We start from the raw sequence: 13844 nt of genomic DNA on the forward strand, positions 1-13844 counted from the left end.
TACTCAGATGTTACAGTCTTAATGACTTTATATTTCAGCCATTTATTTCTAAAGATTAATGTCCAGAGATTATATAATATTAAGAATGGTAACAGAATGTTCTGTTTGTATACTGTGTGACTTTTATGCCAGGTTGACTGATGACCACTTTTTTCTCAGCTCAATTAGAACAGACTTTTCCTTGAGTTCCATTTAGTTCTTGTTTATTCATGTTGCTTTTATGTGAAATGGAAATAATTAGAAATGTTCTTCATAATAGATTTTATCTGGTTGTTCTTTTCTATGATCTATATTATGGTCAGATATAGAAATTATATATTTAAAATTACTAGACTTGTACCTATAATTTAGCCAGGAATTACCGTAAACAGTGTAATTTTAGGTGATACAGCTATCTATATCTTATGTATATCTCAGCACATATCTTCCTATTTAGCATAAGATACACGTTTTAAAATGGCATGTCTTTAAGAAACCATATACTGAAGTAATACATAAGCCTTTCTCTATATTTGATGACATAATGAGAAAAAGTCACCATTTACATAACAGAGTTTTCAGAATCTTCAGCTATTAAATATTGATGGTGATGTTAATGGCAAACCTTTTATCAAATACATATATAATTTATTTTTATTGTGTTTAAACCTCTATAAGCCTAATCTAGAGCTCCAATTCTACTAAAAACAGTAACAAGTGATTTATCTTGACTAGCAAAAGCACTTAAACCAAGGGTGGAATTTTGGCTTCTAGGCTTACAGTCCAAGCTGAATGCCCAATGCACTTGGAAGATTTTCCAATGGACGCACACTCATGCCCACTGAAATTTGGAAGCTGTAAGTAAAAGTATAAAAGTATGTTTTAAATCAATAATGCCACCAGTAGTCAACATCTCTGCTGGATCATGCAATTTCTTCTCTTATTATGGAATGCATAATAAATGACCTATAGGATGTAGAAGTGAAAGACATGGTGGTTGCCCTCAAGGAACCAGTTAGAGTATCCTATGGCTCACTCAAGTATTTTCATCCATGTTTTTCAGTTTAAAACATCATTTCTTTTGCTAAAATAAAAAAACTATGTGTTTTAGTTTGTGTATAAAACTAAATCAGACACTATTGTAGAGTCAGTCCTATACTTTATTCATATTTTCTCCTAAGGCTATCATTTTTAAAATGTAATTTTTTTTTAGTTTAGAATGAATTATATATGACAAATTCTACTGTTTGCTTGCTATTTTACTGTTATTTGGGCCAGAAAAGAGATAAAACCCATTCACTTGTCTGTCTACCATTTACCTGATGGGAGAAGTTCTTTTTCTTTTTAAAATACATTTAATGAAGATGACAAGATTGGAAGGTTACACATCAGTATCTTTGTGCAGATAGAATATTTCTAAAAGTTTCTGTGCCTCTGGCCATTCTCTGGGTCACTGGGTTGTATCTTATATGTCAAGCAGAAGCATTCACACTATGGAATAATGGAAAGCGCAAAGTCAGGTCATCTTTCTGGGCCCACAGGACACTCCAGGAAGTTTCAGAATTAATTCATCAGTGTAGTTAAGCAGCCTCCTTCTTTCTGAAGATGCCTTCTTTCCTGACCTTCTTAGAAACTGTGCTTTTTCTGATATCCCATTTTTGTGCATTCTGAGCAGCTTTAGGCTTTTCTTTTACTTCTGTAAAATAGAAGTTTCTACTTCTAACCTGATTAACTGTACTGATGGACTGAGTAAGGAAGCGTGTATCTTCTCTCAGACTACCAACTCGGTGAAAATAGAACGGTCAATAGAGAATGTAGATTCTTCTATTGATTTGAGGATGACAGTTTTGTGGAGAGGTTCAAGCTTGTTTGCTTTGTATATCCTTGTAGCAGCTGTCAGTCCTTAATTTTCTCTGAGAGCATCCTCTGGGCTTAACCACAAGCCTTTCTTTATTGCCATGGGAACCATCACTTCATAACTGGCATTTCTTCCAATATTATTTAAGATAGTCAGTCATGTTATACAACGTAAACACAGTGTTGAGAAAACCAGAGCAGATGCAGCAGAGAAGCTCATTTGCATTGCATAAGTGACATTAAAGGCAAACTTGAAAAGCTTTGGCATCCAAAAGAATTTCTGCAAGATGCAGTAATGATGTGGGAAGGACAAGTGTTTTCAGTAGATGAGGTATTGTTACTATGACATCAGATGTCAATGACAAGATGCCTCAACACTGAAAATGAGATGAATTTGCTTGGAAGGGTTTGATTTCAAATTGAAAGCTTTACAAAGTGCAGCTACAAAGTAATGGGGTATGAGTGCCTGAGAATATTATAGTTTGCTCCCTCCAGAATGCATATGGCCAACACACCACGTTTCTGGCCTTATTCTTTTTCTGAGTAATTATTGCTTATTTTTATTTTGCTTTCTTTACATTCATGTTCTCACACATAGCATAAGCCGTTTCTTTATCTCTGACTTTTCTTTGTGTGTAGCAAGTGCTTGAGGCGTCCGTCTTAGCAGTATGGACAGCAGTGTGGAGTGAGAGAACAACCTTAACACGCTGGCACAGAATAAGCTTGGCAGAAGCAACCGTGACATTATCTTGTAGCTATTTCTTGCTCTGTTTTAGAAGTAGCACTATTCTAAAATAATTGAATTTCTGGTTCTTTGTCATTCTCCTCAAATAAAAGAAGCCTCTTTTCTGTATTCATGCAATTTGTAGTTCCTTAATGTTTTACTGGTATCACTATATCGCCTTTGATCTTTATACTTTTATTGTTCCATTTGACTTGAAACTTCCTGAGTGAAAGTATTGCAGTACTCTCTGTGAGAGCCCCCTAAAAACTGACAACATACATTTTTTAGGATAAAAGTTAATAGTTTAAAATTATTTAAGAATATACTCATTGATTACTGAGTTTAAGCCAGTGAGCATGCATATGTATAATGTAGACTAGCATTCAAACATATATTGCTTAAGTAAGTTAAATATAGTCACTCAATAAAATCCTCATTTCAAAGTGGGGTTTATAAAGCAAGTTGTAAAACAAACTGCCTTCTCCTTTTCAAAACGTGTTTTGTTTTGTATTTAATTTTGTGTATGTGTGTGTGTTTGTGCGTTTCTGTGGGGTAAGTACACATGAGTGCAGACACTTACAGAAGCCAGAAGAGGGCATCAGATCACTGGGAGATGGAGTTTCAGGAAATTGTGAGCCCAGCTAGTGTTGGTGCTGGGAACCAAACTCTGGTTTTCTGCAGGAGTAATTCTGCTTTTAACTGCTGAGCCATTTCTCCAGCCTGTCTTTTGCACTTACACTTTATTAAATAACATAGTGATGGCTTCTTGACTTACCTGTTGGTTTGAGCACAAGGGGGTGCATCTGAGCTGCATTGAATTATATTCTGTTTCTTGTCCTATCACAACTGTAAAAAATATACAAAAGATATTTAGATTAGTTAATGAAATGCAGCAAATTATTTTAATAGATATATAAAAGATCAATCATTTTTTGTAATGTGTTCATGAACTATTATCAGATATGCAGATTTCATGTTATTTACACAGCTTAATCATAATCTAACAGGAACAAATTGAGAATACTTACAGAAATCAATCAGATAGCCTTTGCCCATCTGTATCTCATTATTTTTACAAGAATATCATCACTTTTATGGACTTTCATTTCTGTTAGTTATTTCTAATGATAAGATGAAAATTCAAGCAATGTTTGTTTGATATTTTAAATTGTGCAGGATTGGAAATGCTCTTGTAGAAGGGACCATCATGTTTACTTATGAGGGAAACAAAACAAGCCACTTGATGAACTGTAAATGAATGCTTAGTTAACTACATTGCTAACTTATTGCTTAATGATTTCAGTGGCATCACAAGTGATTATTTAATTGAAATTAGCTAATTGACAATTTAGACTCTAGAAAAACTCAGTTTCACATGTGCAAATATATGAATATTTTCTATAAAATTATGTACAAACACACCTATAAATATGTATATATATATATATATGTATTTTTAGAATCCTATTTCAAAAATTGTTTAACATAACATAATTTATTTGAGGATGTATAAATCCATATATAAATATAAGGAGTATTTTATTGATATTAGTATTAGTAGCAACATTCAAAAAGCCATTTAACATTGAATAGCATTAAAAGACCATACAGCTAATGAAAAACATACATATTAATATCCATTGTGTTGCACCTGATACTTGAATGGAAATCAAATTAGGTCACAGACCCTAGCTCAAGTTCACTAATAGAAACACCTCAGTACCGTGAAACTATGTGCAAAAACTTTCACAGAATAAATAAATATAATTTCAAGTCTCATGGAAACCTGACTAGTCCTGTTTTTTCCCTGGTTGTGAATATCAGTATCATGCCAAGTTTTGTTTCCCACACTGCCACATAGAAAACAGAAAAAAGAAGTTCTCCAAAGGTTGGCAGTATATCAGGAATTATCCCTGTCATATACAATTGTAAAGAGATTCTCTGCATAGAGATAGGGGCTCTCAGATATTTTAAAGTAGTATGCTTACAGGGACATAGAAAATATTGCATAGAGAATTGATAATACCAGATGTATGACCTCTGCTCAACTCAAAAGGAAGCTCATTTCTGATAAGTTCTTCGTTTTGGTCAAATACATTATCTCTTTCTATTAATTCTCAACTTAACTGGAGTGCTATATAATTGTAGTCTCTGACACTGGTATTCATCAATTAACTTATAAATGAATATGTTTGAAAACGCATCTAAAATGTGATAGAAGTATATATTCTGCTTTATTTTTTATGTCAACAATTAGTTCTCATTGTTTTAATTAAATACCTTCATTTGTGATAACTAACTTTATTATCTCTTTACTAAATAATTTGAATTTACAGAAAACAAAGCACTTTGGATTATAATAATTTTCACCTATGGGTGTCATCATTTTAAAATAAATTATGTGATACCTTCATTGCTTATTTTCACAATGTCTTCCTCAGCTACTTCAGCACTGAGGAAATGTTAAGATCATCTTGGGAATCAGTGTTTTTTTTTTCTGGCTCTAAGGAGAAATTTACTCACCACCTCTCAAAGTGGTACCAATAAAAATAAGTCCTTGTTCATTATTGTTTTTCCTGACCCTCTTTATCCCTATAATTTTAACCTTATAAATTCAAAGTACACATTTTCCTCTAAGTCTATGATCACTAAATGTTTATTTTTGGACAAATATTGATTCCATTAGGTCTGCAACAGTAGACCAATCATTCTGCTAGTGTTTCTTATTCAAATATGTATAACATTTGTTTTTCGTTTCTGACAGATGCATACACAACCTCAGAAGTCACTTATATTTGGACTTATAATGCTTCTGACTCCGTTCAGGTTGCTCCTGATGGGTCTAGGTTAAATCAGTATGATTTGCTGGGTCAGTCAATTGGGAAGGAGACTATTAAATCCAGCACAGGTTAGTAACATTTTCTAATAAAACCTAATGTCCCTCCCCCCAGATTAGTAGGTTAAAACAATAAAAAAAATGTCAGAAAATTGAAAACATTTTACCTTTGAGCTCTATGGACTTCACAGCACAAATTATTTGGAAGCTTTTTGAGACATTCATAATCACAGACAACTGTTTTTCTAAAGCAGGTACTGCAACAAGAGTCCAAGGAGATTCATATGTGTATGTAAGTTTCAGAAGTCATGTTTTAAAACAAACTTACTACTGCATACTTAAAAATATCATCTTCTCAGATAAAACAATTTTATCATTTTCCTTCAAAGTAGTGATAACTCTTTCCCTACTTTTCTTATTCTTTTTTTTTATTCTTTTCTTTTTATTATTTATTTCATTTATTTTTTTTTTCCTCATGGTTTATTTTTTTTTATATTTAAAAATTTCCATCTCCTTCCCTCCTCCTCCCCCCTCCCTCCCCTCCTTCTCCCCTTTCTCTCCCCTCCTTCTCCCCCTTCCCTCTCCTCCCCTCCACCCATACCTCCCCTCCCTCCCTCTCAAGGCCAAGGAGCCATCAGGGTTCCCCACTCTATGCTAAGACCAAGGTCCTCCCAACTCCCCCCAGGTCCAGGAAGGTGATCGACCAAGCTGAGAAGGCTCCCACAGAGCCCGTCCATGAAGAAGAATCAGAGCCCAGAGCCATTGTCCTTTGCTTCTCAGTCAGCCCCCGCTGTTGGCCACACTCAGAGAGACGGGTTTGGTCGCATGATCCATCAGTCCCATTCCAACTGGAGTTGGTGATCTCCCATTAGTTCTGTCCCACCGTCTCCATGAGTGAACGCACCCCTCTCGTTCCTGACTTTCTCCCTCATGTTCTCGCTCCTTCTGCTCCTCATCGGGACCTTGGGAGCTCAGTCCAGTGCTCCAATGTGGGGCTCAGTCACCTTCCCCATCTGTCGCCAGCTGGAGGTTCCCTCACGGTCCTGACTTTCTTTCTCATGTTCTCTCTCCTTCTGCTCCTCATCAGGACCTTGGGAGCTCAGTCCGGTGCTCCAAGGTGGGGCTCTGTCATTTTCTTCATCTATCGTCAGGTGGAGGTTCTATGGTGATATGCAAGAAATTCATCAGTATGGCTATAGGAACTGGCCTTTTCAGGCTCCCTCTCCTCAGCTGCCCAAGGAACTAACTGGGGGCGTCTCCCTGGAAACCTGGGAACCCCTCTAGGGTCAAATCTCTTGACAACCCTCAGGTAGCTCCTTAAATTCAGATATATGCTTCCCTGCTCTCATATCCACCCTTCCTATATCCCAAGCACCCCATTCCTCCGAGCTCCCCCCGCTCTCCCCTTCACACTTTTCTCTCCCCATCTTCCCTTGGCCCAGTCTTGCCCAACCCTCAAGTTCCCAATTTTGCCTGGCGATCGTGTCTACTTCCAATATCCAGGAGGATTACTATATCTTTTTTGGGAGTTCACCTTCTTATTATCTTCTCAAGGATCCCAAACTTATAGGCTCGATGTCCTATAATCATGGCTAGAAACCGAATATGAGTGAGTACATCCCATGTTCATCTTTATGGGTCTGGGGTGCTGGCATAACTGGATGTCAACCTGTAGAAGAATGAAAGTAGATCCATATCTATCACCATGCACAAAACTCAAGTCCAAATGGATTAAAGACCTCAATATTAATTTGAACACATTGAGATTGATAGAGGAGAAAGTGGGAAGTACTCTACAACAAATGGGCACAGGGAACCGTTTCCTATGCATAACCCCAGCTGCACAGACTTTAAGGGCAACATTGAATAAATGGGACCTCCTGAAGTTGAGCAGCTTCTGTAAAGCAAAGGACATTGTCACTAAGACACAAAGGCAGCCTACTGACTGGGAAAAGATCTTCACCAACCCTGCAACTGACAAAGGTCTGATCTCTAAAATATATAAGGAACTCAAGAGACTAGACGGTAAAATGCCAATTAACCCAATTAAAAAATGGGGCGATGAACTGAACAGAGAATTCTCAACAGAAGAAGTTCGAATGGCCAAAAGACACTTAAGGTCATGCTCAACCTCCCTAGCTATCAGGGAAATGCAAATCAAAACAACTTTGAGATATCATCTCACACCTGTCAGATTGGCTAAAATCCAAAACACCAATAATAACCTTTGCTGGAGAGGCTGTGGGGTAAGGGGCACACTCATCCATTGCTGGTGGGAATGCAAACTTGTGCAACCACTTTGGAAAGCAGTGTGGCGGTTTCTCAGGAAATTCGGGATCAACCTACCCCAGGACCCAGCAATTCCACTATTGGGAATCTACCCAAGAGATGCCCAATCATACAACAAAAGCATATGCTCATCTATGTTCATAGCAGCATTATTTGTAATAGCCAGATCCTGGAGACAGCCTAGATGCCCTTCAGTGGAAGAATGGATGAAGAAACTGTGGAATATATACATGCTAGAATACTACTCAGCGGTAAAAAACAATGACATCTTGAATTTTGCAGGCAAATGGATGGAAATAGAAAACACTTTTCTTATTCTTTTTCTCCTATTGTGGATACATTATGATTGTTCAACCCTTGATTTCTGGGTAATTGTCCCTGGCCTTCATGGAAACCTCCTCTCTTAGGCCATCCTCAGTAAAGAAAAGGGCAGCTGTGTAGAATAATTATCTTCCATCTGGAAATAATTAAGACTGTGGAAGGAAAAAAAAGAAGGTAAGTATGAGAATTAGATAAAAACTGACAGGAGCAAATTACAGCAGGCATATGGATAGAGAAAGTCAGAATTGGTGATGGAGTTAAAGGGAAAAATCTGGTCCAAAAGCGCAGTGGCAGTGGCAAGACCAGTTACTAGAGTTTTTAAGGTCCAGGAGGGATGGGCAACCAATTCCTGCAGCAGCACATAGGTTGCACCAGTGGACAGGTGGGACACAAGCCAATAAGATAATCTACTGGCAATCTTTAGAATCTTGCTGGAGAGTGGGCATGATCCAAAGAGAACAATGAATAAATACCATGTCACGGGGCATAGAAGTGCAAGGTTGTTAATACTGTGTAATTCTTTCTAAAATACTCTTTTTCTAATGACATCTCTATTTTTTATAGTTTTCATGAAATGTATGTGATCATTTCTTCCTTTTTTTAAATCAGGAACTGTTCTTCTTCTTATCCCGTCCATTTCCAAATTGTTCTGACTATTGACAATTACAGTTCCTTAAGCTTCTTAAATTCTCCTTCCAGGTGAATATACTGTAATGACAGCTCATTTCCACTTGAAGAGAAAAATTGGGTACTTTGTGATCCAGACCTATCTGCCTTGCATCATGACTGTCATTCTCTCCCAAGTGTCATTCTGGCTTAACAGAGAATCTGTGCCTGCAAGAACTGTGTTTGGTGAGTGGATGCCTGCAGTACAGCACATTTTGTTTCAAAGTGTACTTCTCAGTTTCTCTCTCTTGATGCTTGTCACATCGATGCTTTGTGATATGCAGTTCAGGAGATGTTGACTCTAACTTATAAATGAGAAAGCAGAGTTTCTGAACTATAAACTGTAATCAGTACCATACTGTTGTTAAAGACTTAAATTACCCAAATAACTTGGAGACACATTTAGTTTTTTATTTTATTTTTCTTTTTAATCACACTGCTTTTAAATGTTCTTTTTTATCCTACCAGATGAAAGTATTTTTGAGATCTTAATTCAGGGTTGAAGAATATTATATCTAAAAATTTTCCTTGTTAACATTTTTCTTCCCCCCCTTTTTTAAATGAAAAAGAGTGATGTTAATTTTTCTAGTTAGAGAACATGGAAAATGTTGAGCTAGAATTTCTTTACTACCATGGGGACATTTTATATTCTTAACTAAAAACAGGGGGGATGTTTTCAGATTTAAGAGGAGAATACCATGATTTTAGACTTTGTGTATTTATTTTGGTGATGTTTCAAAATGCCTTTTAGATGAGAGAAAAAAAATCATTCATTTAAGTAATGTATTTGATCCCACCACTTCTTATTTTTTGGGGGGACTAGTCTGAGACTGCCTCTAGTCTCTTTATGGCTGAGATTTATGACTCACATCACCAGGCCCACTTAAAATTCAAGTTCTTAAAACAGTGAAGAAGATTTCGACAATATATTTCTTTACATAGAAAAGATTGAACACATTCTAGAAAAAATATATTATCTTTGTGTCTTTGTGTTTGTGGTCCTCTCCTTTACTTACGAAAGTGTTGTTGAGAACTATGTTAAGTACTGCACCAGGAACTGGGAATGCTAAACACACAATATATAGTTCCGGCATCCACGTGGTCTGGGTAGAGAATGGAAGCAGAATATCTAGAGAATAATGGCAATGTGGGATGCGCGCTTTCTTGCAGAGGCACATCCACCCTGCTATAGAAACCCAAACTCAAAAGTAATGACTAAAATGGTGATCTACTATTTGAGACATGACTTAACATGAGTAGGAATATTGTGAGCAGAAAGAATGGGCAAAATCATAGCCGAGGAGAACGACATGTGCAGTAAGGCTGAGGAGTGAAGGGGCATGGTGTGTTTGGCGATAACTGTGTTGGTGATGGACAAGGAAATTACACATAGAGATCTGGTGTAAGACCACGATGAGAAAGCGTTCAGTTACATAATAGACAATCCTGTTCAGTCTTCAAATGCCGTGGCATTGGTAAAGACCTAAGAAAAAGGCTTGCTATTTAACATGTCCTATATGTTTTATTTTAATAACTACTTTGTTGAGTATTATTGACACATATAATGCTATGCATCTTTAATATATATATAATCCAATGAGTATATACATGATACTGTCACCGTATTACTTTCCAACTTTCTCTTATTCCTCTCCATTATTAGTTTGTTGGGGGAACTCAATATATGTGCTCCATTCTTTTGACATAATTTGTTCATATCACACAGCTTTCTTAGTTATAGACATTATGCTGTGTGGCAGGTTTACTAAAATGTATACTATTCAAAGTTATTCTTTTTTGTGTTTAATATGATCCTATTTATATTTTAGAAAAATTTGGCACCTTTGTAGAAGCTGAAATATAAGAAAAAGCCAGAGGCATTGAATAAGGTTAGAGAGACACATGAGTAGCCCAATGGGATATATAAATTACATAAAAATTTAAAAATAATATTTAAAGTAGCTTTATTTATTTAAGTGAATAATATTGTCATTTTGTTGAACTACAAAAGCAAATGAACAGAGTAGAAAAGTTAGAAAAATTAGTATATTTTAGGTAATGCAGATTTAGATTTGGAAGTTACATGTAATATCAGATTTCAGTCCAGTAAGTGAACAGTAGTAGTTTATAGAACATAAAAGAATAACAGAGCCTGGTATTAAACATGGAAATCATTGCTTGACAGGTAATAAAATTTATGAATTTAGAATTTACATACCAGATAAATTAGAAGAGAGAATTCTTGTGAGTTTCAAGGGGTAAGATTTTGAGACTTATAATCTGAAAAGAGTGATCAGAAAATTAGAAAGAAAATACAATTTTAATATCACATAAACAGGTACACAGAAAGAGCTAAACACATAATCTTCCACTGAAATCAAGTCATAGCCATTATAGATTTTATATATAAACACACATACATAATAACAATAATATATATTAGCCTCTTATAGAATTTTATGGACCAGTTCTAGAAAGAGCTAAACAAACACAAAATAAAAATAATGGAAGACCATTTTGTGTTAGGCACTACTGCTGGACATGGCCCATTCCCTGGAATGTAGTTGGTTGATAAGGTGCCTTTGTCTTTCATCTTCTTTCCGTCTTTCTTTCTTGCTTCTTTCTCTTTCTTTCTTTTCTTTTTTTCTTCCTTTTTCCCTCCCCCCTCCCTTCTTCCCTCTTTCTTTCCTTTTTGTAAAAATCAACTTAAATTTTTGTTTGTTATTTTCCTTTTTAAATATAGAAATGGAGTTTAGAGAAAGAGTGGAGTTGAGTGGCTACTGAGGCAAGGAATATCTAAGAAGTGTTGGGAGAGTGGAAACAATATAATCAATGTATATTGTATGAAAATAGCCAATAATCTTTTAAACAAAGAAAAGGGAAAGTGAAAGAAAACAGAGAAAAGAGATAGCTGAATAATTTGTAAAATGTATACATATCTGTATAAATTTTTTTGAAGATTTATCTACAAAACAAACTGTGGCCTAAAATTTTCAGCACATGCTTATTTAATGTCAATGTTTCTTTGTAGTAACATTACATGATATTATTAATTCTATTTAACTAAAAACTATTGACATGAAGTGGTTTATAAGTTGGCTATTTACCAAACACATACTTCATTCAATGCCTTTGTAGATAGTGTGTGGGAAAGTAAATTAGGTATAGTCCAGTAATGTACTGCTATGTCACTCCATAGTGCACTAAAGACTTCCGGCTTCCTCTTCTGCTGCTTTGTAAATGGATATATATACATAGACACCAATCATATTTCCTTGCTTCGGGCATGTCTCACTGATACTACTGGAGAGTAGGTGCACAATGTTAAATAGTTAAGAGAACATTTCAGAAATAGAATCAACATGAGCAAAGAAATGGGCAAAGATACAGAAAATTATATGCAACAGTGAAAATGTGGCATAGTAAAATGCATACTGGAAAGAGAGAAAAATCAAAGAAATCTCTACCCTACCGAAAAAGTTATAAGTTTTTGTCATGTGCACATGGAATATTATCCAGGATAGATGATGTTTGGAGCTACAAACCACTTCTCACCCTAATTAAAGTAATTAAAATGATTCACAGGTCCTTCTTCAAAGATAGCAATGACATCAATAATTAGATAGAATAAAACTGGAAATATGTGGTAATGGAATAAACACATAAAGAATCAGCTATCCAAACAGTAATTCACTTAGGAAATCAGATTATGCATGGAAGAAAGAATATGAAAGCAAACTGTTGTAGGTTTAATCATAATTATAGAATTCATTAGAAGCAATGCTCAGATGAAAATTCATAGTAATTGACATATATTTTAACAAAGAAAATGACTCAAATAAATAAATAATATAAATTATTGTTTTAGACCAGAACATTAAAACAGATAAACCAAATGAGTATAGAATCAAGAAAATAAGAATTGAAAAGAAATAAAAATAGAAAATATGAAAGCAGTAGCTCAAGTAAACAGAACCAAAAGCTCATTTCTTTTAAATATCAGCACAATTATCAAGCCACCAGACAAAAGGAAAAAAAAAGATCAGAAACATAAAATTGGTGTAGATTTTACCATCAACTTTACAGAATGTAAGCAGACCATAAGAAAATTACAGGACACGTCTACACAAACAACTTAAGTAACCTTGATGGGATAAATCTCTAGAAAAATACAAATTAACTTAGGAAAACTCAGAATATTTAAAGAAGTTCAGTGAGTAGCCACCTTGAACAGAAAAATATTAGGTACCAAGTGGATCCAATGATGAACTTGATCAAGCTTTCAAAGCTTTAGCACCAACCATCTTCAAGACCAGACAAACAACACTGAATTTGACTATCAGTCATTTCTCAGAATAGAGATGCAGATCTTTTCTCAGATACATATTTCTAGCTTTGAAAAATTACTGATTAAAATCAAAACATAACATTGACAGAAATAACAGAAATATTCATGTTAATGACTTCTAAAGCAAAGCTGAATGACTTCCAAAGAACCAATAATAGATATTTTTATGGAAAATAGCTATATAATAATGAAAAAGAGAACTTGAAGAATAGAAGAGACACACTATGGGGGTTATGTAAATATATAAGTTGTATAAAATTAATAATAGTATTTGTTCAATAGAGAATATAAAGAAAATTACTAAGGTCTACAAAGTTTTCAGGGCATAAGACACAGACATGCAGATTTTAAAAGAAACCAGTACAAAATACCCATTTATTTAGAGGTGTGGTGAAAACATCAATATATACAAATAGCAAAAGGTGTGAGAGTTAAGACTGCCAAATTTGACTCAAAAACATCTACAAATGTTTTAAATGATTTGTGATAAATGTGAATATAAAATTGAAATGTAACAGTTAGGAGCTTGGGAGCGTTAAAAGTCACCAAAATGGTTGTCACAAGGACCTGTGGGGGGAATAAAGCAAAATGATAGAAAAAAGTACGATAATGGCATGCTTTTTTTTTTTTTTTTGTCATATATCCTTTGAAACAAAGGTAGGGTTTCAAGATGTTTATAAAACTTTTTATTATTATTACAAATTTTCACCTCCTCTCCTCCTCCCATTTCCCTTCCCCTCCCCCCATTTCCCCTTCCCTTCCCTGTCCAGTCCAAAGAGCAGTCAGGGTTCCCTGCCCTGTGGGACATCCAAGGTCCCCCCCAC

At 35.2% G+C, this 13844-nt stretch overlaps 1 protein-coding gene across 2 annotated transcripts in view; it reads left to right on the top strand.

The window, feature by feature from the left end:
* Nucleotides 1-13844, top strand: part of Gabra2 (gamma-aminobutyric acid type A receptor subunit alpha2) — a 143607-nt gene that overhangs the window by 75530 nt on the left and 54233 nt on the right. For both annotated transcript variants that reach the window (XM_038336496.1, XM_038336487.1), the window contains exons 5-7: nt 754-836; nt 5325-5468; nt 8706-8858. In XM_038336496.1, the coding sequence (XP_038192424.1) occupies nt 754-836; nt 5325-5468; nt 8706-8858 (380 nt within the window). The remainder of the gene's footprint in view (nt 1-753; nt 837-5324; nt 5469-8705; nt 8859-13844) is intronic.

Source organism: Arvicola amphibius, chromosome 1 (genome assembly GCF_903992535.2).
Source record: "Arvicola amphibius chromosome 1, mArvAmp1.2, whole genome shotgun sequence".
NCBI classification, from domain to species: Eukaryota; Metazoa; Chordata; class Mammalia; order Rodentia; family Cricetidae; genus Arvicola; species Arvicola amphibius.